The sequence below is a fragment of the Barbus barbus genome, assembly GCF_936440315.1.
Source record: "Barbus barbus genome assembly, chromosome: 12".
Classification (NCBI taxonomy): Eukaryota; Metazoa; Chordata; class Actinopteri; order Cypriniformes; family Cyprinidae; genus Barbus; species Barbus barbus.
In genome coordinates, this window is record NC_136740.1 from 9,456,379 (window position 1) to 9,483,329 (window position 26,951).

Below are 26,951 nucleotides of genomic sequence, written 5' to 3' on the forward strand. Positions count from 1 at the left end.
TGTCACAGTTTACTTTTTGTTATCCTCACTTACATAAATGAACTATAGTGTCCGCACCCACTAGTAACAAAAATATCAAATTATATCTGAATAATTTTTGGTTTGACTGTATCTTTTGTCACACTAAAGGGGTTTACTTTGTGACAATGATTAGCTGACTAATGGTGCTGCTGAGGACACAAATAATTACTGAATAAATAATTAATAAAGACTTGCAATAACGATTTGAATTTAATTGTAATTATCTAGATTCAGCCTAGCAACAATACAATCACTGGAACAATACTGTATAAATAGTCAAGTCACCTTTATTTATATAGCGCTTTTTACAATGTATATTGTGTCAAAGCAACTGCACAATATCAAAAAAGGTGTCAATAATGTAAAATGAAAAGATAAAAAAAAAAAAAGATTTTGAGTTAAAGTCATATCATTATTGAATTCAGTGATGCCATCATCCAGCTCAGTTCAGTTTAAATAGTGTCTTTGCAATCAGGTCGCCGATATCGCTGGAAATGAAGTGTATTAATATAAGGAAATACTGTATTAACTGCAGTTTTGATTACTTATTTTGAGAGTTATGAGACTTACTTTTTTCTGATCTATTTTAGCTTGCATCTTTTGCTATAATGTAATAGTCGAATGTTCTTCTGTGTAATGATGTTTCACCTCTACATTAATTCCAATTCCAAACATTAATTCATCTTCAAAACACAAATGACAATATTTTTAATTAAACCTTAGAGATTTCTTCCCCCTTCATGCCATTAAATCTGTTTATCATCTACAGTGATTGTTTCTTCAGAAGACTTGGATTAAATGTGCTTCATTTGAATCTTTCTGAACTTTTGGTCATTTTGGAGGCATGGACATTCAATGGAAAGACATAAATCTTCATTTGCACATTCATCATATATTTTAAATAAACTTCATGTATAAAAAGGTATTAAAAATAGACTAAGATGACTTTTTAATCTGCAACAATTCCATGCAGTGCAAATCTCACATTTCTTTTGCAATATTATAGAGCGGTTGAAAGTGTAGGTCATCTAATGAGGGAAGTTGAACAATAGTGTGTCCGCTGAGGAATGGGTGTCTGCTGCCGTCGTCGCCTCTGTCTGAAAATGAGCTTCCTCTTCCTTAGGTTTCGTGAATGGAAACTAATCAGTGGAACTTAATAAATTCAGAACGTGTGGGGTTTCAATGGTACCTAAAGGTTCTGTATTTATACTGAAATTTTAAGCCAATGTTAATTCAGATAAGTAAAAATTCTCTTTTGGATTTGAAGTATAATTTGAATGTAACTGTATAATTTAAGTACCACTTTTTGCAACAGTAGCTTGGGCAGTCGTGGCCTAATGACTTGTAACCCGAAGGTTGTGGGTTCGAGTCTCAGGTCCGGCAGGGATTGTAGGTGGGGGAGTAAATAACCAACACTCTCTCCACCCTCAATACCACGACTGAGGTGAGACCCTTGAGCAAGGCACCGGACCCCCAACTGCTCCCCGGGCGCCGCAGCATTGGCTGCCCACTGCTCCGGGTGTATGTTCACTACTGTGTGTACACTTGGATGGGTTAAATGCAGAGCACAAATTCCGAGTTTGGGTCACCATACTTGGCCACACACCACTTCCCCTTCCCTACACCAGTACATTCCTCCTCTGGCCACCAGGTGTCTCACCACCAGTAGCGTTTCCATTCATCTCTGTGGCAATTGAGTATTCCGGATATAGTTTTTTTTTTTCTGGAGCCAATCATCTGAGCTGTAAATGCCATGTGACCAATTATTTTGGAGTCAGAAAATAATTTCTTGATGTGATGACAACACTAATTGAATAATGGCACACAAGCACTCACCCAGCTCTTTACTAGGGATTGTCCTGACTGGTGACATATATGAAATCGTGTTGTTAAGAGTCCAAAAAAGGCTGATTTAATGACATATATATATATATATATATATATATATATATATATATATATATATATATATATATATATATATATATATATATAGAAAATCTCACAATGTGAAACATTTTTTTCTCCATCTCTTTTTAACATAGTTCCCTGTGCTGGTTCAACAGATGCGACATGCTCCGAACTGGGATATGTAAGTGTTACAATTCCTCTGTATATCTTTTTTTTTTTTTTTGATTTCACTTAATCAATCAAATACATTAGCTGTCCAAAATTCACTTCATACATTTACTGGATCATAACTATAGTGTAGTATTCTCGGATGACTCTAATGGCGCCGGTCTTGGAGTGTCTGCTTGGAGAAATGTAGTGCCTGTCTCTCTCCTCTCAGTCCCTTTGGCTCTGAGTGGAAGGAATGATAGGCATGTGTCTCTCTGGCCCCTCACAGGATTATAGCCTCTATCTCCACACTACAGTCACCAAGTAACGGACAGAACAATTTTAGTTTGAAAGTAGTTTAGTAGTGAAAACCAGAATTAAACACTGCTCATTTAAGACTGCGATGTTGGTGTGGTTAGACGGTATTGCAAAAAATAGTAAAATAAAGCAGAATGCCACAGGAGGTTGTGCGTTACAGTGATTTTACCACAGGGTGTGTGTTGCAGTGGTGGTATAATTATATACAATACTGTTTAAAAGTTTGGTTTCGGTATGATTTTCTATATATTTAGATGAATAGAAATGTATTTGGAAAAACAACAGCATATACATAACCACAAAATTTTGAATATTAGTGAATTTAAATGTATTAATAATTTAGATAACAGTAATTTAGTATAGTCAATAAATTTATACCGTTTAAGATTGCTAAACTAAGTTGTAAGTGTTTTTTTTATATATTTACTACCACCAATTACTAAGAAAGAAAGATTTAAGAGTAAGAAAGTAGACATCAAAGAAAGAAAGATAGCATATAAGATGGAACAAAATGTCATTATCTTTAAATAATGTCAGATTTGAACAAAACAGAACAGCTTTAATAAAACAAACAGCTGCATGAGAGCCATTTAATTGTTCAAATTTGTGTTTTAGAAGGAGCAAAGTGATGCGAGTGATTGGACTGATGGCCTCCCACTGCACAGAGCTCAGAGACGACGTTCCTGTCACAGAGGTGAGACTTGTGTGTCTGTGTTTAAAGATGGACATTTTAACATTAAAACCAACATTTTTGACACCAGCAGGTGTCACTGTAGCATCTCTGTATTTGCTTATTCTCAGCTTCCACTCAGAGGAGAAAATACTAAACAAAAATAATTCTCTGCTCTCAATCCAAAGCACTTGAAATCCAGTAAAAGCCAGGTGAAATTAGCTTTTTACATCTCTATCTCAGCCTTTACAAATACAAAGGCGAAAATCTCATCCAGACAGGGTTATAAAAGCTTTCACTAATCATCAAACCTCTGCACAGATGCATTGTGGTTAATCGTAAACAAATTCTTCCACCCCAATCCTTGATTAAACACATTTGTCTTCCATTCCGCTACGAGCTTCCATACCTCTTTCTTCATTTCGCAGTACCACCCAGACTCCGTGTGGACAGCGGCACAAAATGGCCGTCCGTCGTAATCTAGCAATTTTCAGCGTGTCACACAATACAGGCTTAAACTTTGCAGCTTTTCTCGACGGGTTCTTATTTCTCGCTCTTCTGGGCTCAGTGGGTCGGTATTGAAGAAGTGCTCCGGGTGATGGACTCTCTCCCCGGTGCTCTACGGGGGTTCTGTGTCTGAGCGGCCGATCCTGTCGTGGCGATTTCTTTCAGTGCTTCTCTTTGGCGAAAGAAAAGCAGAGCTGCTTTCTTATGGTTCTTCTCCACTCCAGAGGCCTTACTAGATAATATATTGAGCTAAAGCCTGGAATACACTACACGACAGATTTTAAAACACTAGGCATCATACACTGATTTTGTAAATGGGTACAGAAGAAAACTGGGCTCATACACTAAATGACTGAGGATTACATGCTACAGATTTTCAGGTTGTTTCAAACATAAACCTACACCTTAGTGCTAGGGGACACATTACATATGAAAAGAGTGTTCTAAAATCTGCCCAAAATATCAAAGGCTGCTGTTACTGTTAAAAAAAATAAGATTTGCACACATATAAAAATCTCTAAATGCCTAAACCCGATACATATCTGATATCTGGACATCGGACTAACAGTAAGTCAAAGCATGCATCAGGGATGTGATTTTTCCGGATTAATCCGGAATTCCGGATTTTCCGACCTGAAAATGTGACCTATGTGAATCATGCAGATCTGTAAAAAAAAAAAAAAAAAAGGAGGGGGGGGGGGCATCTCACAGCCGTCACCATGGTAACCGTCAAGTATACACGCGTTTGAAGTTGCGCTGTTTGACGTGACGTATGTGAGAGTGCAGCGTATGAACAATATCACATATAAAATGTCCAAAATAAAACTAACCGCGTAAGAGTTGAAAAAACATCAAAAAATGCAAAAATTACGGCACGGGACAGAGCAAAAGAATTTGGTAATGACTTTTATGAGGATGGGGGAATGATGTTCTGTAAATCCTGTCAGCACTCCGTCGATTACTTGAGGCGACAGACGGCACTGGAACAATCGAAAGCAAAGTTCTGTTGCTAAGTTTTATTTAAAGTAATATTTACTTATTGTGTTGTAAAGTTAGGAAAACTGTTTTCTCTTAATACACCCTAAATGAGAACGTATTAGTGCTGGGTGGTGTATTTTTCAAATGCCGTGACATAGCGGTGCAGAGATGGAGAAAAAAAAAAAAAATCAAAGGCCAACAAAGTATAAAGTCACGATTGTCTGTAAAGCGAAAAAAACCTTTATCCTGACATCTGCGTGTTCTGCACGTCTCTGTGAATGAGCGCCGCAGTGTCAACTACTACATACTCAAGTACGCATGACACTCGGCCGTCTCACTATATGAGGACATGAACTTCATCCGAGTCACTGCACCAAGATATCTCCATTTCACTGAGAAAACTATCGTCAGATACACACGCAAACTCAAAGCTCTTCACTACAATCCGCCAAAATAAAAGTTCGTTTTAACTTTGACAGAAATTATGACAGAAATATATTGCTATATTGTGTGGTAGAATGAACTTCTCAAAGTAATATTAATAAGGAATATCAAACAATTTCTCAATTTTTGCATCCATGTTTAAAATTTAACCAGCCTAAGCATCTGTTGTGCACCACATTGCCAATGAAAAGAAAATTGTTAATGTTTCATCAGTAAATTTTTATAAATAGTACATTTGTTTTTATGCAATGGTTATATTTTATGTTTATAATATTAAGCCCTGTCAAGTAAAGAAGAATATACAGGGGGTGGGGGCTTTGTGGGGGTCATCCTACCACCCAGCACTACAACGTATTAACAGTTTGTATAGCTCTTTTATTTTGCTTTGATATATTTACATTTAGTCATTTATCCAAAGTGACTTACAAATGAGGACAATGGAAGCAATCAAAATCAACAAAAGAGCAATGATATGCAAGTGCTATGAGAAGTCTCAGTTAGCTTAGCGCAGTACATGTAGCAAGGTTTTTTTTGTTTTTTTTAGAAAAAGAATAGAGCAAGCTAGTGTTAGAGACCTTTTTTGCCTTTGTTAATTTTATAATGAATAAAAAGAAAACAGATGAAATGCAAAAAGATTAGAAAAGCTAGTTTTGTTTTTGTTTTTTAAGAATTAGAAGTATAGAGAAGTGAAGTGACATACTGCCAAGTATGGTGACCCATACTCGGAATTTGTGCTCTGCATTTAACCCATCCAACGTGCACACACACAGCAGTGAACACACACACACACACACCCGGAGCAGTGGGCAGCCATTTATGCTGCGGCGCCCGGGGAGCAGTTGGGGGTTCAGTGCCTTGCTCAAGGGCACCTCAGTCGTGGTATTGAGGGTGGAGAGAGCGCTGGACATTCACTCCCCCCTAGAGCGAGGGAGTGAGTGCGCCCGCGAGACAGAGACTGTTCTCCAAACCGCGTAGCGCGTGAATGACAGAGGTGAGAGAGAGCAAGAGACCGCGTGTGTGTGCCTCATGGTTGTTGTTATAGAGAGAGGTGGTGATGGAGCAGTGGACAAGACACTTGCTTTTGATTCCCACTGTTACACATCCACCAAATAAGTTATGTCATACTGTACAAAAAAAGTTGCATGTTAAATAAATTAAAATGTATTTTTTTTGTTCAAAGAAGTTGTTATGGGTCCTACTTTACTATCCATATAGATCCGCCACCAGTTTGATCGGCGTGGGGGGGGGGTTGTCTTAGTATATTTTCCTGCTTTTTTGTCCTTAGCCAATCACATGCCTGATGCATATGACGGCGACATTTACCCACATAGATAACTTTTCTTGTTTTTTCAACGTATTTTGTTGTATTATGTATTATCCTTTTATTTAGGTGAAAAATGTATGCTTCATTCTCTCTGGAATGCTTGATTTTAATTGTCATGACTGGCCATTCTGAGATGTCTTACTGCTTGATAACAACCATCGTCAGTAGCAATGCTGAATAACACACCGCTCATCCGGGTATCATAAGTTGGCACTTCTTTCATGTCTCTTTTATCACATCACATACTTGTGCTCTCATTTCATACAATCTCAGCTGCTGCCATCTTGTGTCCTGTTATAGTTTTAACTATACTATAGCTTCAGTATTAATAATACTGTACTATCGTTGCTGTTCATCTTATTGCCAGGACAATTGTTTGAAGATAAACAGTTGAGATTTGAAAAGTTTAATTTCAAATCATTATCTTATGTCCCCATAATTATTTATGTACTGGAAAGTTGAGTAATAAGTGGTATGATTGTACTGTAGCCATTAAATGTTTGTCTAGTGTTTGTTCATTCGGCTTGGCTAAAAGACACTTGCTAGGAACTATTTTTTTCTTCCAGTAAGCTTTTTGTTGAAATAATGAAATATTTCAACTCGAATCAATATTTTGTCCAATTATTTACTTATGCAGGAAATAGCTGTGTAATAAGTGGGATAATGCACATTTATGTAGGTGTTATCCCAAAATGTACCCCTTCAGGATGATACAACCCTGATCACCGCTTCAGGGTAAACCCTCTGTCAGGGTTTATTCTGCAATAACAACTGGCTGAGCGTACATTATTCCTTATGGTTGCACACAGAAACAATCAGGAGCACAGAAACTTGTTTTGACATGCTGCCCTCTGTGAATTGTTTTATTTTTTTTATTTATTTTAAAATGGCTTCCCATGGTGTTAATGTCACTGTTTTTGAAATATAATTAATTCAGATAAATGTAATTTTGCTGCTCTACTTTATTTAATCTCAGAATTCTCAATCTAATGACATGTAGGTAAAATATATATATTTTTATATCCTTTCAATTTTTTGCTGCAAACTTACAGTAAACAACAACTTTACAGGTGCATCTAAAAAAAATAGAATATCGTGAAAAACTTCATTTTTTGTAACATTTCAAAAAGTGAAACTTTCAGATATATTTTACATTCAGGACATTTCAAAAGTTTTTTTGTTAAAATTTTTATGATTAGAGCTTACAGCTCATGAAAGTCAAAATCCAGTATCTCAATATATTAGAATATTTATATTTGAGTTTCATTAAACGACCATCTCTACAGTATAAATTCAGGGTATCTCTTGTTCTTTGAAACCACAATAATGGGGAAGACTGCTGACTTGGCAATGGTCCTGAAGACAATCATTGACACCCTCCACAAAGAGGGTAAGTCACAGAGGGTCATTACTGAAAGGTGTGGCTGTTTACAGAGTGCTGAATCAAAGCATATTAAATGCAAAGTTGACTGGAAGGAAGAAATAGGGTAGGAATAGGTGCACAAGCAACAGGGATGACCGCAAGCTTGAGAATACTGTCAAGCAAAGCAGATTCAAACACTTGGGAGAGCTTCACAAGGAGTGGATTGAAGCTGGAGTTAGTGCATCAAGAGTCACCACGCTCAGATGTCTTCAGGAAAAGGGCTACCAAGCCACTTCTGAACCAGAGACAACGTCAGAAGCATCTTACCTGGGCTAAGGAGAAAAAGAACTGGACTGCTGCTCAGTCGTCTACCAGGAGATTTTGGAGCACTTTATGCTTCCATCTGCTGACAAGCTTTATGGAGATACTGATTTGCTTTTCCAGCAGGACTTTAGCACCTGCCCACAGTGCCAAAAGCACTTCCAAGTGGTTTGCTGACCATGATATTACTGTGCTTGATTGGCCAGCTAACATGCCTGACCTGAACCCCATATGGAATCTACGGGATATTTTCAAGAGAAAGATGAGAAACAGTCGATCCAACAATCCAGAAGAGCTGAAGGCTCAATAGTGCCTCAGCAGAGCCACAGGCTGATCGCTTCCATGCCATTCCTCACTGATGCTGGAGTTTGTGCTAAAGGAGCCCCGACAAAGTATTGAGTACATAAATGAACATACTTTAAAGAACTTGAACTTTTCTGCTTTGCAAATCCTTTTTTTGATTGATCTTGGGCAATATTCTAATATTTTGAGATACTGGATTTTTACTTTCATGAGCTGTAAGCTCTAATCGTCAAAATTAAAACACAAAAAAACTTTTGAAATGTCTTACTTTACATTTAATGAATCTAAAATATATATGAAACTTTCACTTTTTGAAATAAGTTCCAAAAAAAATTCAGTTTTTCACGATATTCAAATTTTTTGAGATGCACCTGTAAATTGTCCATGCTGACAACAGATCATTGTATAATTGGCATAATCACATCTGGTGTTCATTAAAGTCAAAGAACCACCTGATGTAAACTGTATGAAATTTCTAAACCCGAAGGTTAACCATGTTGCTGAAAGCCTTCACCAATGGAATCATTCTAGCTTGGGCAGAAATTAATGTGAATGCGGATACTGTATACAGGCCGTGTCTTAAGTGAATGTAAGCAGGTGAGACACAAAATCAGATATGTCAAAAGATTGGATCTGTGTATTGAGCCTAAGTAAATGCTGGCAAAATTAGAGTCTGCTTGTTATACAAGTGATTTTCTGTGAAACTGTTGCCACAACTTGCAGTTGACCAAAGTCGTGTAGTGTATTCCAGCCTTAATTGCACATTATTTCTTGAGAAATGTATTATAAAATAAGCCACAATATGGATTTTGAGCTGTAATGAGTGTTGTTTGTGCAAGCTGGAAGGTTTGCAATAAGTGGATCCTCTTAGGTAAGTTTCACCCATAGGCAGCATCCATCAACTAAAAGAAACTTGGGCTAATTCGTCGTCATGGCAACGATAAAAGTCTCTATAAATAGAAATGTTGCACAGGGGCTTGATGCAGGAGGAAGGAAATTACAGAATTACAGGTAGAGCAGAAAAGTCTCCTCTCAGAGAAAGTTTCCTATGCTTTACATTTTTGAGTTCTTTCTCTTTCTACAACCCCTTTAAAACACTTGGTCCTCCTCCCTCAGACGTTCGGTTAGCTCTCTAATCCTCCCTGAAACCCTCAGTGTCTGTTCGCCATGAATACTTGAGCGCACTAGTCTAATGAAGTGGTAAATTAATCATTGTCCTTGGCACCAGCAATCCCCCGTGCCCCTAGCCTAAATTCACAGTTACTCTCAGAAGAGCCTGACAGTGTTTCCCCTGACCAATCCCATTACATACTGCTAAGAATTACAGCGGAGCCATCTGAAGGAGGTACCACAGGGATGGGTCGGTTTGATTTTTTTTTTTTTTTTTCACTTTATTTATTTGATGGTAAACCATTTTCTGAAAAGTCATTTTAAACTTACTTCTGCCATATATATTTCATAGGGAAATGTATTAAAAATCCAGATTCTGTCAGTGCATAAAGGCATCGCCATCTGCAGTGCCTTGTGCCGGAGGGAGTGAATATTTCAGAGTTGAATTTTAAGTGGCACACAAGAGTATCGGTGTGATTGGAAACTAGCGAGAGAGTATCAAGGGCACTCTGTTTCTCCCTCGCTCTGCCGGCTGGACGTCTAAGACACAGTTTGACTGCATTTGTCTGACTGACTCAGGGATTAATATCGATTCTCTGAGCTTCAGTTGATCAGATCTGCATCTCATGGTAACTCCCCACTTATTGTGTCCTTTGTCTTGCGCTGTCGATATTGTTGCTAGGGATATGAATTTTAAATATGTCCAGACAGACTCTTAATGATTAAGTGATTTCCCTTTTTTTCCCTTTCACTTTTTAGTTTGTTGAAGGGAGAAAATATGCTGGCTGATAAAATTCTCCACTCATTCAATTACGCAGACATTACATTTACAATATTAGGCAGATTTCCAAAACTGATTGAAATGAAATGGGAATCGTGTAAACGCACATTTGCGCACTTCAGTGGATGTTGATTCAGATTAACGTTGATAGTTTCTTCATATGGGCACTTTTAACTGATGTTGAGGTACTCACTAAATAAACCGAACACTATACAAAGAGATTGCAGTATGTGATTCTCTTATTCAAGGGTAGATCTTCTAGTCTTTATAAACTTACTGTATTAAGTTTACATAATAATATAGAAGTCATTACTGAAGTCAAGACATTTTATCCAACAGAGATTTAGATTTATATCAATTGACATTTTATTTTGTCACTTTTTTTATTTTTATTTTTTCTTATGGTACTGTCTTTATTTTGCCACGCAGAATACTTCCACAATTCAGAGCAACAACTCAAATTAATATAATATAATAAACCATCACGTGATTAAATAACACAAATTTAAGTATGGAAATTATGTCGTGACCAAAACAGGAATTTTTTTTTTTTTAATCTTAACCAGGGGTCTGAGGCCTACTGTAGGAGGCATCACAAACAAACCAATAAATAAATTAATATTATTCTGTAATATCTTAGAAATACATTAATATCTATAATATATTATACAGTAGTGCTGAGAATTTTAGCTATCTTTTTTGTCTTTAAGGAGAAGCAGAATTCCAACACTTTCGAAAAAAATCTGGATATATGAGGAAACCTAATTTTTATACAAAATCATGTACAACTGGAAAAATCATGGGGTCTTAAATGGTTGTGGAGGCCTAAATTCAAAAAGGTTTAGAACTGCTGCTTAAGAAAACTGCACACACTCGACATTCTTTCAAACAACTTCACTGCTTTCTCTTCAATGGTTCATAAATCAGTTTCAATAGTTCATTATAGACTTATGTTTGTCTACAAAACTCATTTCAAACATGTAAACCTAAGCCTTTAGGTCTGAAGTCATTTAAGATCAAAATAAATACGTATTCACTCAGGTGTATACAGAATTGACTCGTAGGTAACATATATTTAATTGAATGCTCTCAATAAAATTGGTTTACCAGCACAGTTGTAATTGAGCTACAGTGCTGCTTTTTTCCTTTTTTTTAAGCCACAGTCTTAATATGTTTGTCCGAGTATACTTTCACAGTGCGTAACTGAATACTTGATGCATATTGTTGAGAAAAATTAGCTTGTAATGTGAATGTTGTGCATTGCCTCTGTTTTTTGGGGTTCAAGCGCAACACTTAAACATGGTAGTCAGGTTAACATTGAAAAAAAAATGTCTACAAAGAATAATATTGAATTGCTTTGCTGTGGAAATGTGTATATTATACATATGAAATTAGAACATACACTGTCATTCAAAAGATTGAGAGAGATGGATAGATCAGTAACACTTTAGAATAGGGAACACTTATTCACTAACTACGACTTTTCCCTCAGGAAATTACCAATTTACTGCTTATTAATAGTTAGTAAGGTAGTTATTAAGTTTAGGTATCGGGTAGGATTACGGATGTAGAATAAGGTCATGTAGAATAAAGCATTAATATGTTCTTAATTACTACTAATAAATGGCTAATATTCTAGTAATATGCATGCTAATAAGCAACTAGTTAAGAGACCCTAAAATAAAGTGTTACTGATAGATAAAAAATATACTATATGAGATGCTGCAAAAAGAAAATATTATTTCTGAATATCACATCATTTTACTCCTGAAAATATCAAACATCCTAATGAGATGTATTAATGAATATGCATGGCACGACAAAGTGACATTAGTGACATCAAACAGAGGCGTTTTACCATAAAGTTGATCAGAGCTAATGGACTGCAGATATATACACAGCGACAGCTGTTCCTTCAACATAAAACCCTATTAAAGTGCAAATCATGACTAGAACAAGGAGATTAAACACATACAACTAAGGGAGAGAGAGTTTTGGATTAGCTTTGTTTGTATTAAGGATAAGATTGCTTTCCGGTGACACAGTGCAGCATTAATTATGTCTAATACTTATCTTTGATAATGAGCCAGCTAGACCTCAGGTAGGGTTCGGCCCAATCTCTCAAGTCTTGCGTTTCTGGATTCTTAGCTTAAAAACCTATACCTGATTTTAGGCTAGAGCATTGCTCCACAGTCTTCTCCAGCTTGTCACCTCTGTACCGCCTAAACCTTCGAGAACCCAGCTTGGCACACAATGCTATGTGTGTGTGTGAGTGAGTGTCGAAGATAATTGTTTTCTAAAGCTGGATAGCATGTTTATGTGTGTGTGGATAATAGCAGCATGCTCTAGAAGGGAATTTGTGTGTGTGTTTGTTGATGATAATGATACGTTCTAGAGCAGGAATTACTTTGCGTAGCTGAATAAGACAGCTTAGCCTTGTTTGCTTCTTCCTGTGTAACAGGAATCACCACTGCACGACTCTCGCTGCCAAGACTCATCAAACGCAACCGCAAACATCTGTTCCCTGCAAAGTCATCACTTATGAGACTTTAACCGTCACAGGGCCAAAAATGCTACATAGGGCATTTGCATAGCACCCTACTAAGAAAACGACTGCAGAGAGAGAAGCATATATACTTACTCATCTAATGCTTAGCGCCAGAGATCTGTGGATGAAACCTGTTTAAAAAAATAAAATAAAATAAAAAAAAAAAGCTGGAAAACCTACTAAACTTGAACCCGATGTCATATTAAAAACATTTTTTCTTTAATCGTTGGAATACAAATGATGTTTTTAATCAACAGACAGTTTTTGTCTGTCCATTGAAAGTCCACACAACCAAAATGTTCACCCTTTCAAAAATTCAAGAGAGACAGTTGCATTTTTGTGTGATTTATAGAGATTTTATTTACATGGAAACGTTGATCAGCGCCCATACATAGAGCTCATCTAATATGATAAATCATAGCTCAAGTGTGCTTACTTGTGAAGGTGAATTTTGGGTGAACTGTACATTTAATTAATTGAGAGTGTTTATAAATAAAACTTTTGTGTTTTGTTTTTTTCCTCAGGCAGTGGCCATGTTCACAGAACTGATCCGAGACAACTTCAGGAGCAGCAAATTGAAACAATGCTTGATTCCACCCCTGGGGGAGCTGCTCTACCTCATTGCTACACAGGTATGAAATTAAATGGAAAAACATTTGAAATATTGAAATATATTAGATGGATAATAAAATAATTTATTTAATAGTGATGTTTGGTACTGTATAATGTATGATGGTGTGAATTATAAATATTGTGTGATGAAATGGCACCTTTTTTTAAACGGATAAGCCTTGGAATTTCTAGCATATATGGAATGATATTTTGGACAATATTCAAAAGGAATTGCAAAATGTATTTGCAATTGCGGTTTTCAATTTGTAGATGCATACGGTGAGACATTTACATTTAGTCATTTAGCAGACGCTTTTATCCAAAATCGACTTACAAATGAGGACAATGGAAGCAATCAAAACCAACAAAAGAGCAATGATATGCAAGTGCTATAACAAGTCTCATTTAACTTAATACAGTACACGTTGCAAGGTTTATTTTTTATTTTTTTTATATAATAAATAAAAAGAAAACGGATATAATAGAAAAAGAATAGAGCAAGCTCGTGTTAGAGGCCTTTTTTGCTTTAGCTTTTTTATTTATTATACAATTAACAAGTGTTAATATATATATAGATATATATATATAGATATAGATATACAGTCAGGTCCATAAATATTGGGACATCGACACAATTCTAACATTTTTGGCTCTATACACCACCACAATGGATTTCAAATGAAACGAACAAGATGTGCTTTAACTGCAGACTGTCAGCTTTAATTTGAGGGTATTTACATCCAAATCAGGTGAACGGTGTAGGAATTACAACAGTTTGCATATGTGCCTCCCATTGGTTGACTTTCACCTGTCAACCAGAAAAAAAAAGCAAAAAAGAAAACTGCTGTGACATGCAGTGGGCATTGGGTCATATACTGGATGCAGAGTTAATAGTTTAATAATTATTAAATTACTAAAAATTCTTCAGTATTGTAATGACACCTAGGGGTGTGCGATATGACGATTTTTGATCGTAGATGATAAAAATGTCGCCACGATCTGCTTTTGAAGAAATATCGTAGTATTGTGCTACAGCGCACATTGTCAAATACAGTTCTGGCGCCTCCGTCTCTACTGTACAACACGACATCCAGCAGTAGAGTTACTCTGACAGGACACTGCACTTATTCGCGATCGCAAAAGTACATCATTTGCATACAAGCCTTGCTGGTTAAATGTTTAATTCGCGCACTGGTCTGACGTGCGCTTTTTCTGAGTGCATTCACCTGAAGCATGCGCACTAAAACGCCTGTCTAACAGCGCCTGATTACTCAACTAACTTATCTTTTGCGCTAATATTGTCAAAACTCACAAGGTTTACATACAGACTGAGTTGGTTATCTCTAAAATAAAAGTAAATAGTTAAGAGAGAAACAGATGCGTGCCTGTATATTAGATGCGTGCAGCTCTTAAAGGGACAGGACACGAAACATGCTGTCGACTGTCATTAAAGGGATAGTTCACCCTAAAATTTAATTTCTGTCATTATTTACTCACTCACATGTTGTCCCATACCTCTATTAATTTCTTGTGCTGAACCCAAAAGAAGATATTTTGAGGAATGAGGGTAACCAAACAGTTGCTGGTCCACATTGAATTTGATATTAGGAAAGAAAAATCCTATGGAAGTCACTGAGGACCAGAAACTGTTTGGTTTTCCACCTTCTTCAAAATAGCATTTATTTTCAGCAGAAGAAACTCATTCAGGTTTAAAACAACTTTTGAGTAAATTATGGTATAAAAATAAAACATTATGACAGAATTGACAGACAGATGACAGAATATCTATTTTTGGGGGAACTATTTATTTAATGTTAACAAACAACAAAACGCAAAGAGAAAAATCACTCACTATTCTTGACTGAAAATCTTTAATACAGTTGCTTTAGGAATCAGTCTATCTAGTGTTTTATTTTTATATTTGTTCATTCAATCTCATTGAATGCTCTGCTAAATACACCTATTGTACCTGAAAATAAAGCACTGTTTGTTTTATTTGTATATTATGTGTATTTGTAATGTGTATCTTTGTTCTTATTTTTTAATAAGAAAGATAAAATAATGCCAAAGATTTTTTATCTTCGCCCACTTTGGCCTAAATATCTGCCATGCATTTGTCTTTCTAGTTTGGCTGTAATGCTCAGACAACTTGTAAAACCAAAATAGTAAAACTAACATGACAAAGAATCTTGATAAAATCGTGAATCGTGATATTTTTCCCATATCGCCCACCCTTAATGACACCTAACAAACCCCAAATCATAATATCAAATTACTTACATTTCTGATTCTCTAACTTACCTGCAGAGATGTGCTTCCCTAAGAATATTTCCATTCTAACAAAAAAATCAACTTTCTTTGAATATTTGAGACAATTGTAAACATACAGATTGAACGCAACTAATTATCAATCAATCAATCAATCAATCAATCAGTCAGTTTGTTTTCTGTAGGAAAAATATCTCAATATAACATTTTGTATGTTAAATAATGTTGTATGTCAAGTCTGGATAGGTTGTTGTTGTTATCTATTATTTAAAATCTGTTATTGCTTAAACGGGGAAAATTATCCTAGTAGACACAAGAGTTCCTCTAATTAAAGAATCACCTACAGTATAACTAGCATATCATATCAATATTCACATGAGTCCAATTAGTGACGGCTTGAAATTGGGGAGGGGAAAAATAAAGCAGACTGTCTATTATATTGACGTAATTATTGATCAGCTCACAACTTCCACTTTGGCTTCTAGGGGGACTAGACATGATCTCAAGAACAGATCAGTATGTTCAATGGCCTGAAATTTCATACAGCTCAATTTGCTTCTCATAAATGTCTTACAGGCAATATTTGTCCTCTGAGTATTCCATGACATTTAAAAAGCTCCCTTATGAGGAGAGATTCACACAACCTCTCAGACCTCATTAACCTCAACATGAGGACCACCTCATAACCGATGCAGTCTGGTGCAACCTTTGACAGAATTTTAGTACTCTAAAGATCACTGCTAAAAACCGTACACTTTTTATTTGCATTTACTCATGTTACCTCTACTGTCACGGTAACACTGCATTTGCCAGCTATACCACAGTGCTTTGTTGGGGGATTTTCAGCATCGCACATGTACAGCAGCCTGTGAATGAGGTCCTAAGGTATAATGAAGCACAGCCTGTGGAGTCCATAAATGGCTCATCACAGCACCATTTTACCTCATTACAACCGGTGTGAGGAGATGGCCTGTTTTCCAGGGCACGTTTTTTTTAGACTCCTTTCACCGAAATTTGTCCTGTGTTGTCGAAGTCTGGTCACCCTAATCTCCTGTACGGTTGTGTTTTTCAGGGTCATGAGTACAACAGCACACACAGCTTTTATTGATCACATTAGCTCTGAGCTCAGGGGGAGGGTGAGGGGCACTGTGGCCTTGATTGGCTTTATCTAATGACTTTTCTCCACTCCTCAGTTCTAGTGTAATGCGAGCAATAGATGTGTTGACGCTATGAATGTCAATAATGGTCCAGGTGGAAAACTGTGGCTGTGCTGTCTGTGACATAATGAATGGGCATGATACGAGATAAGCCACGGAAGCGTACACACACTAGCTTTCATTGTTCTTCAGTCTGTCTTTCAGTAAAACACAATTATAGTGTATTTGTTCTTTAACATTGTTCACCCTCTGTTTGTAGTATTCCATTTCAGATGTTATATATAGTATAGTGTGCACAGCTATAAATAATATAGTCAAAAATTTACGGTAAGCTACAATAAAAACCAAGTGCAATCTGCAAACAAGTGATTATTTTCATTGAACTGATTTTTCCACTTTTGCAATTACTGTTAAATGTTTCATCTGAAAACTGTATGTTAAATTGCCAACATAAAATACAGCACAAAGTTTTAATACACAATACTAATAAAGCATTGATTAACATTATAATTTCAACATTTACTAATACATTATTAAAATGAAAGTCGTAACTGTTAACATTCGTGAACTAACAAAACAATGAACGGTTGTATTTTTGACAAAGATTAATAAATATTGTAACAAATGTATCGGTCATTGTTAATGTTAGTTAATGCATTAATGTTAACTAAAAGCATTTTATTGTAAAGCATTATCTCAGTCGGAGACAACGGGGCTTTGAAGATGATCCCATAATCAAGTTTCTCTGCCTGTTTGCGTTCAAAGGAGAGTAAACATCGAGGACCGTAGAAATGCACGCTGCAGCCCTACGTGATTCGATATTTTATTGTCTAATGCAAGATAAATTATGCATTTTAAAGTTTGGTTTACATCATTATCAAACAAACAATTTTTTCAGATTTATCAGAAGTCAATGTTAATTATTTCTTTATTAACCTGTACGAAGCATACAGCATGCAAAGAGAGACCAATAAGATGACGCTAGTTCCCTGTCGATACTACACCCGTACTGCGTCGCTAGACGCTATGGGGAAAAACTCCTTTTTCTCCGAGGACTGAAGACTTTTTCAATCACGCAGTGTGACTGCACGGCCATTGGTTCGTGCAGTAATAAAAAACTAACCAATGGCTCGTCAGTGGTACTGCACGAGCCTATGGCGGCAGAGCCCGCCAGAAGGGGCGGGGTCATCTGGCTATATAAGCGGGCGCTTCGCCATAGGAAAACAGATCAATTCTCCTTCAGCGACGACGATCATCCCTTCGCTGACACTCGAGACTGGAAGATGCTCGCCGTAGAAACGCCTCGCTGCGGATATAGAGGCTGCCTTTTCCTCTGCACCTTCTCGCTGCTCTGCCTGCTCTTCGAGCCGCTCTAGCGACCTGTGCAGATGCCAGCCTCGTCCCCTGCGGCCATCCGGTGAGTCTAAAATCAAATTTCTCTGAAAGAGCAAATTTCAAGCGACGTTGTTGCAAATGTCGCACTGCGAGTGTGGCTCGCACAGGGAATTCTGCACGATGCAGAAGGGCAGTGAGCGCTTTGCCTCTGTGGGCAACGCCCACACAGACTGCGCGTTCATTGAGACAGAATGCTCACTCGAGTATGAGTCTCGCTCTTCTCCACTCGCTGGCCTTCTAGCAAGGCAGCTCCGCTCTTCCGTTTCTTCTCTCTCAGCAAGCTCGGAGAATGAAACGATAGGGCCACAGGGCTAAGTAACCGGTTTTGAGTGATCCCACGCCGGCTCAAGAGCCCGCGTGCTCACTCTTACCGCAGCGCTCTGATCCGCCAGTGTTTTTACACGTGAGAATCACCGCCCCTTGTTACATGAGCGGCTATATCCTCTTGGGCGGACCGGAGTAGAAAGCTATCTTTGAACAGCTTTGCGTGTGCGTGTGAGTCGCTAAAGCTGCTCCCTCACAAACAGACTGCTTTCGCGAAAGCCGCCCCTGATTCGCTCACTATAAGGCGCCACTGCCTACCCCGCTTTCATGTTCCTCTTCTCCCAGACACCTCGGAGGAAGGAACACTTAACTCGCGGAGCGGAGCGATCAGGCTTGAGTGATTGCACGTCAGTTTATCTCGTGTGCTCACTTTAATCTGCCGGAGTGTGTTAAACACGCGAGGATCAGCGCTCCTCATCGCACTGAGTGGCACAATCCATTTATACAGATCAGGCTCGAGTGATTTTTGCGCGCTGGCATAGCCCCGCGTGTTTTACTCTGCACACAGCGCTTTGATCTGCCGGTGTGTTTGCACTAAGGATTAGCGCCTCTTGCAGCTCTTTGATCTGCTCGCGCTATTTTCACTATTAAGCTGTCCTTGCTGCGCTCGCGGTTGTACTACTTTAACGAAGTTGGCCCTGCCTCCCCTGCTCTCGTCTTTCTCCCCTCCCAGTTACCTCAGAGAAGAAATATCCTCTACGCCTCTAAATGGTCGGTTTTCTCCGCCTGGTGTCAAGCCCGCGGTAAAGACATGACAACATGTGACATATCAGTGATATTGTCATATCTACAGGAGCTGCTGGATAAGGGCCGCGCCCCTTCCACGCTCAAAGTCTACGTGGCAGCTATAGCAGCCTCTCACGCTCCTATAGCCGGACAGTCGGTGGGCCGGAACAACCTGGTTGTCCGTTTTCTGAAGGGATCTCGGAGGCTCAATCCGCCCCGACCCCTCATAGTCCCTGCATGGGACCTGCCCACGGTCCTGAGAGCCCTTAAGGGCCCTCCTTTTGAACCACTACAATCTGCAAGCTTAAAAACACTGTCGCTCAAAACCGCTCTGCTACTAGCGCTAGCATCGGTAAAGCGAGTAGGTGACTTGCAGGCTCTCTCTGTAAACCCTGCCTGTCTTGAGTTTGGGCCTAACGACTCTAAGGTCGTCCTAAAACCAAAACACGGCTATGTTCCTAAGGCGCTCTACACTCCGTTTAGAGCCCAGGTTATTACGCTCTCTGCGCTCCCCTCTTCTGAGGAGGACCAAGAGCTCAACCTTCTCTGCCCAGTCAGGGCATTGAGAATGTACATCGAGCGTTCCACGCCATTTAGGCAGACGGAACAACTCTTTGTCTGCTTTGGCGGCCGCACCAAGGGGTCTCCGGTCACAAAGCACAGAATATCTCGATGGTTAGTTGACGCTATCGCACTAGCATACTCCTCCCTGGGCCTCCAGAGCCCCATTGGAGTGAGAGCTCATTCCACAAGAGGCGTGACCTCTTCTTGGGCGTGGTCTAGTGGTGTGTCTATGGCAGACATTTGTGCAGCGGCCGGCTGGGCCTCGCTGTCCACATTTGCCAGGTTCTATAGCTTGGATGTCCCGGCCTTACAGGCTAGGGTTCTCTCTGCTTAGATGGCACACACCTGTCTTAAAGCGGTCCCCTCAGGCATTGCCTGATTCTCCAAGAACGCTCTTGGCCCCATTCCTGGTGCTGAGGCTGTACTTATGACCGTTGAAACGATTTCTAGGCTGGACTGACCTCTGAAGAGTTCGGTCCTCATGCCTCCTGCAGGATGCTTCCTGCTCATAATTGGTCCTTCTGAGCCTTACTGCTCAAGGCCAGTTTTACGGTTGTCGTTTCTCTTCATGGCATGGCGGGATTGTATTTGTTCCCCATAGCGTCTAGCGACGCAGTACGAGTGTAGTATCGACAGGGAACGTACTCGGTTACTAACGTAACCTCGGTTCCCTTAGATACGGGAACGAGTACTGCGTACTATGCCATGCCATGCAGCTGCACGACTCAGGTCGTCGCTTCAGTCGAATTGGCCTGTTTTCCTATGGCGAAGCGCCCGCTTATATAGCCAGATGACCCTGCCCCTTCTGGCGGGCTCTGGCGGGCTTTGCCGCCATAGGCTCGTGCAGTACCACTGACGAGCCATTGGTTCGTTTTTTATTACTGCACGAACCAATGGCCGTGCAGTCACACTGCGTGATTGAAAAAGTCTTCAGTCCTCGGAGAAAAAGGAGTTTTTCCCCATAGCGTCTAGCGACGCAGTACTCGTTCCCGTATCTAAGGGAACCGAGGTTACGTTAGTAACCGAGTACGTTTTCACAGAATGATTCCTGCTTCCCAAATTATTTTATCAGCCACTGGGGGGTGGAGGTTTCCCCTTTTTCTGCTGCTATTCCATGATAATCAGTTTTAACGGCCCTAGAAAAAGTTTGGGAAGTTCTCTGTAAGAACAGTTTGCCCACTGAGGTTCTCACTCATGGGCATCAGCTTATTGCAAGAGGTGCTTCTAATCTGGGGGAGAAAAAGAAATTAAGTCCTTAGAATTGCTCGATTGACCATAAAGTGCTTTATTGCATAAACTGCAACAAAATACCAGGTATGGTAAAATGTAGCTATGAGTTCATGTATAAATTTTATATAAATATAGTTTAAAATGCAATATGATGTATGTGTGTGTATATATATATATATATATATATATATATATATATATATATATATATATATATATATATATATATATATATATATAGTTTGTAGATTTATCAAGCTTGGAGATAAAAAGTTTTACTTTCAAGCTCACATTAATTTTACTGTGCACACATTTTGCGCCATTATCACAAATGAACTGAAAGTTATTAATATTTACAGTGATGCATTAATAAATTAGAATCACTGTTTTGAATTATAAAGCTGTTTGCACAATGCACATGTATTTACATTTTTTACTTGGAGAATTTTCAAGCCCAGTTTGTCATAATAGAATTTCTACCTTTTTATTAAGTTATCATCTATGGAAGCCCGTTTCCGCCACTAAATAAAAAATAAAAAAGTAATTGCGACTTTTTATCTCACAATTCAGAATTTGTTTTTTTCTCAGAATTGCGTGATATAAACTCGCAATTGTGAGACATAGTCGCACATATCAGTCCCCCCCCCCCCCCAAAACTAGACTTTTTTTTTTCTCAGAATTGTGAGTTTTTAACTCGCAATTGTGAGTTTATATCACGCAATTCTGAGAAAAAAAGTTAGAATTGTGAGTTTTATATCTCCCAATTCTGACTCAATAACTCGCAATTGCGAGTTTATATCTCGCAGTTCTGTGAAAAAAAAGAAAAGAAAAAGTTGTTTTTTTTTTAATACAGTGGTGGAAACGGGCTTCCAGAATCATCAGTTAGCCAAAAAAATATATATATTTTCGAATTAATAACAGCCTACTGCACATTGCATAATGCAGCTACATATAAACAGAAATCCAAATCAGGCCTTGACTTGTAGGAAGGTCTTGCTCACGATCTGCTGTTGATGTTGACGATCAGTCTCAGTGCTGTGCTGAACGCATGCATTAGAAGTTAAATGAGAGGAGGATGTTGCTTCGCAGCGTTCCCCGCTTTTCCCTCTAATTGACACGATCATTGCTTATAACTTCAGCTGTGTTTCCTGTACCTGCCCGAGCCAGCGAGCCTGTCGTCTTCTATTCCGTCACAGGACTTTATTTATTTAGCCTCATTATGATGGTTGCTGCATTTTGCTGCTTTTAATTGTTCCCCCAATGAGTCTCGGTAATAGTGCTCTCTTTCTCTCTCACTCACACACACACATACTCTCTTTCCTTCCCCTGCAGGAAGAGAAGAAAGAGCGCCCAGGAGGATTGTGGGTCGTTCCTGCTGCCGCCTACACCGTGTTAATGAGGTGCCTTCGGGAAGGGGTAAGACTGCTACTCTGTCCTCACAGAGTGTGTGTAAGTGTGCGCACGACTGTGTGAGTGAATATGTGCGCATGGGGGTGGGGGGATCTGTCTGATAACGAACCTCCCCCAGCCCTTATAGGCATTATTCGCCTGCCGCGAGTCAAGGGCGCTCACTCGCTCGCTCGTCAGTCAGTCCTGTCACACAAAAACACTCACTCACCTGCAGCAGAAATGCTCACGTAACCGCTCCTCCGGTCGTCTCAGTAACAATTAACCACGCTGGCCTGCATTGTTTAAGAATGGAACCATCTGCATGGAGACAGACATCAAACTGATCATCTCTAGTCTGAACAGACTGTGTTTATTGTGAGTGCTGAGAGCTTCTCTTCCACAGGGGACCGAACACCATACATGCTCCCGCATTATTCCTTTATTAGCAGGGGAAGATCTGCCATTAAGAAGAGAATTTAGGAGCTACAGCTTGTGTTGCCTACAACCCCTGGTCTTCACTGCGGAAAGAAAGTATCGCCTGGAAGGAAAAAGTTGGGCGTGATAAATTAAAGTTTGTGTAGCTGTTCTGCTGTCTTCTGGCTGGTCAGCTGCCAACGATTGGCAAATAATATAAAATCATCAATTTATCGTCTGTCCAGTGTAACATAAAAAAAAAAATCAGCAACAATCAGGATATCAGTATCAGAGCAACACTTAGCAACATTAAGCAGAGACAGAGAAGAACAGGAGAGAAAGAAAAATGCACCTCTATTGTGGGATACACTGCTTATAAGCAAGTCTAGTTCCTCGTAGTAATAAGCTCAGTAATCAGAGAGGGAGCTGGCCCTCCAACACTGTTACTCCCCATCTCTCTCTCCCTCTCTCCTTTTCTTCCCAGCAGCACTGCCACCAGGCTGTGCAGTTGATCACTCTCTCCAAAGCAGGTCTAGACTGACAGCGACACGATTGGAGCCAAGGCAACGGCCAGATGCCGGCGTGCCTCCCCGATGCTGCCTCACTAATTACACTCCGCAAACATTAACGCCACATCTTCTGGAAAGCCATGAAAAAAACGGGGGCTAATTCAATTCCACCGATTCCCCAACATTAGCGCCATGCGAGCACAGTAATAAATCTGCGTGTGTTTTGAGGCTGATGTAAGCAGTAATTGTAATGCCTCGCTGTGCTGACCTGCTTGAGAACCTCTGCTGATTCAGAGAGAGCTGAGCTCAGGAAACAAGACATCAGAGAGGGAGGGATGGGGAATTAGAGGGAGAGAAGGAGAAAAAAGGCCAGGAGGTGGTGATGGGAGAAGGTTGGGGGAGGGTAAGAAGTGCATAACGCGCACAGAGAAGATGAGAGTAGCAGAGCTAGCCAGATAATATTGTGTGCTCAATCGAGAGTGAGAGTGCTCTTAATTCAGAAAGACAGCTAGAGCAGCATGCAGACAGGTTTTCAGGTCAGACTGCAGCTGGAAGAGCCGTGCACGATTGTGTGTGTGTGCGATTCCATGTGCATGGATGATGAAAGGGTTGTGCTCACTGTAAGTGGCGTGTAGCAGAGCCTTGGGCTGCAACTGGGCATCACACTACTCTTCCATTAAATATTTATTACACACACACACACATACTGTGCATATTCCATCCCCTCCCTATTGGCTCTGCCTGTAATGCCTCTATAGTGCACGCTGACCCTTCTATGACTCTGAATATCTGTGATGCAGTTTATACCAATGTGTTTTTGCCTCTGATCTCCGTCACTCCATAATCAAACACGCTCGGCCGCTCCACACATGCTCTCTCTTAGCGTTTAGCAAAGACACTCTGCTGAATCGGTCACGAACAGCCATTCGATATGCATTACCCTGGGGACTGGTATCATGGAGTGTGTGTTGATCGCGAAGGCTACGCAACTTTGTTACCAAAGGCAATCGATGTTCTACTATATGTGATTTGGATTTTTCTTCTTCTTCTGGAAAAGCTCAGTTTAAGTTCTACATTAAATGAAAACTGTTTACTTTAATAGTGCACGTTGCTGGTCATATTGTGTGGGATTCATTGTGCACATTATTCAAATATTTCCACATGTTTGTCTTTTGTAAAAATAGAATTTTTCAGCAAAAAGGCCTGTGAAACAACTTTCCGTTCTGCACATACACTACCATTGCTTACTAAGTCTGCACATATTTGATAAAAAACTTACAAACAAACAAACAAACAAACAAAAAACCTAATTCATTTATTCCTGTGATGGCAAAGCTACATTTTTAGCGACCATTACTCCCCCTGTAATAATCTTGCACAAAAACAAAAATTTTATTTGCTATATCACATTCCATTTTAGTTATGCTTAATCAGTTAGTTCACATAAATTTTTCTATGAAGTGCAATGAACTTTCAGTAGTATTTGACTGAAATTAAATGGTTTTATTTAGTAAACTTGACTGTTAGGTTTTATATTGCAACGTTTTTAAAGGTAGTGCATATATCTGTTTAATGTTAACCAGTAGGAAAATAAGTATGTATTTTATTTCTATAGCACCTTTTTAGAGCTATATATATATATATATATATATATATATATATATATATATATATATATATATAATGTACACTCACCTAAAGGATTATTAGGAACACCTGTTCAATTTCTCATTAATGCAATTATCTAATCAACCAATCACATGGCAGTTGCTTCAATGCATTTAGGGGTGTGGTCCTGGCCAAGACAATCTCCTGAACTAGAAAAAGAAAGGTGATTTTAAGCAATTTTGAGCGTGGCATGGTTGTTGGTGCCAGACGGGCTGGTCTGAGTATTTCACAATCTGCTCAGTTACTGGGATTTTCACGCACAACCATTTCTAGGGTTTACAAAGAATGGTGTGAAAAGGGAAAAACATCCAGTATGCGGCAGTCCTGTGGGTGAAAATGCCTTGTTGATGCTAGAGGTCAGAGGAGAATGGGCCGACTGATTCAAGCTGATAGAAGAGCAACTTTGACTGAAATAACCACTCGTTACAACCAAGGTATGCAGCAAAGCATTTGTGAAGCCACAACACGCACAACCTTGAGGCGGATGGGCTACAACAGCAGAAGACCCCACCGGGTACCACTCATCTCCACTACAAATAGGAAAAAGAGGCTACAATTTGCACGAGCTCACCAAAATTGGACGGTTGAAGACTGGAAAAATGTTGCCTGGTCTGATGAGTCTCGATTTCTGTTGAGACATTCAGATGCTAGAGTCAGAATTTGGCGTAAACAGAATGAGAACATGGATCCATCATGCCTTGTTAAAACTGTGCAGGCTGGTGGTGGTGGTGTAATGGTGTGGGGGATGTTTTCTTGACACACTTTAGGCCCCTTAGTGCCAATTGGGAATTGTTTAAATGCCACGGCCTACCTGAGCATTGTTTCTGACCATGTCCATCCCTTTATGACCACCATGTACCCATCCTCTGATGGCTACTTCCAGCAGGATAATGCACCATGTCACAAAGCTCGAATCATTTCAAATTGGTTTCTTGAACATGACAATGAGTTCACTGTACTAAAATGGCCCCCACAGTCACCAGATCTCAACCCAATAGAGCATCTTTGGGATGTGGTGGAACGGGAGCTTCGTGCCCTGGATGTGCATCCCACAAATCTCCATCAACTGCAAGATGCTATCCTATCAATATGGGCCAACATTTCTAAAGAATGCTTTCAGCACCTTGTTGAATCAATGCCACGTAGAATTAAGGCAGTTCTGAAGGCGAAAGGGGGTCAAACACAGTATTAGTATGGTGTTCCTAATAATCCTTTAGGTGAGTGTATATATTAGTGCTGTCAAAGTTAACGTGCTAATAACGCGTTAATGCAAATTCATCTTAACGGTACTAATTTTATTGACGCGCGATTAATGCAGTGCACGTTTTCTGTATGACCTGTGGCCTAGCCCATAGTTGGAGAAATGGAGATGTACAGTGTTGCCAACTTAGTAGACCCCTTTAGCGAACCCCCCCCCCCCCCCCTTCAAAAAAAGCACCTTGCGACAAATCTTTAGGGTTTGCCCAAACCTTATTTAAACTTATTTTCTGAGGCTCGCTGGTACTGCCGCGCGAGCTCGAGGTTTTGCTGTCCCAGCGCGTGCGCACACCTCTCTCTTTCTCTCTCTGTTGCTTCTCTAATTTTACATGCAAGTATAGCCGTAATCACAGCACAGCTATTGTCATTATCTTATGTGTATTTGATTTTATCAGACGACGGCTCGATTATCAGGATTTTTGTGCAGATTAACATCTTTGAAAGGAGAGCTGGTTATGTAGCCTAGTCTTAATGGGTCACTTTTCAGTCACTATTTCATATTCATTCCGTTGTCTGACAACAGAAACAGTAAAATATACCAATGAAAACAGTTTTGAGAATTTAGCTGCATAAAAATACAGTATGTGGGCACAGAGAGGCAAACAAATCTAATAATAAATAATAAATGTACATTTTGCATGTTCAGAAGAAGTGCCCTGTCTGCAAAAATGTAAACAGGTTTGTGTAAGTAA

At 39.3% G+C, this 26,951-nt stretch overlaps 1 protein-coding gene across 1 annotated transcript in view; it reads left to right on the forward strand.

Annotated features, from left to right (window-relative positions):
• Window positions 1-26,951, forward strand: part of LOC306878283 (serine/threonine-protein kinase ULK4-like) — a 221,934-nt gene that overhangs the window by 9,138 nt on the left and 185,845 nt on the right. The window contains exons 16-19 of the mRNA XM_079430532.1: window positions 2,067-2,113; window positions 3,013-3,091; window positions 13,271-13,378; window positions 22,355-22,438. Of these exons, the coding sequence (XP_079286658.1) occupies window positions 2,067-2,113; window positions 3,013-3,091; window positions 13,271-13,378; window positions 22,355-22,438 (318 nt within the window). The remainder of the gene's footprint in view (window positions 1-2,066; window positions 2,114-3,012; window positions 3,092-13,270; window positions 13,379-22,354; window positions 22,439-26,951) is intronic.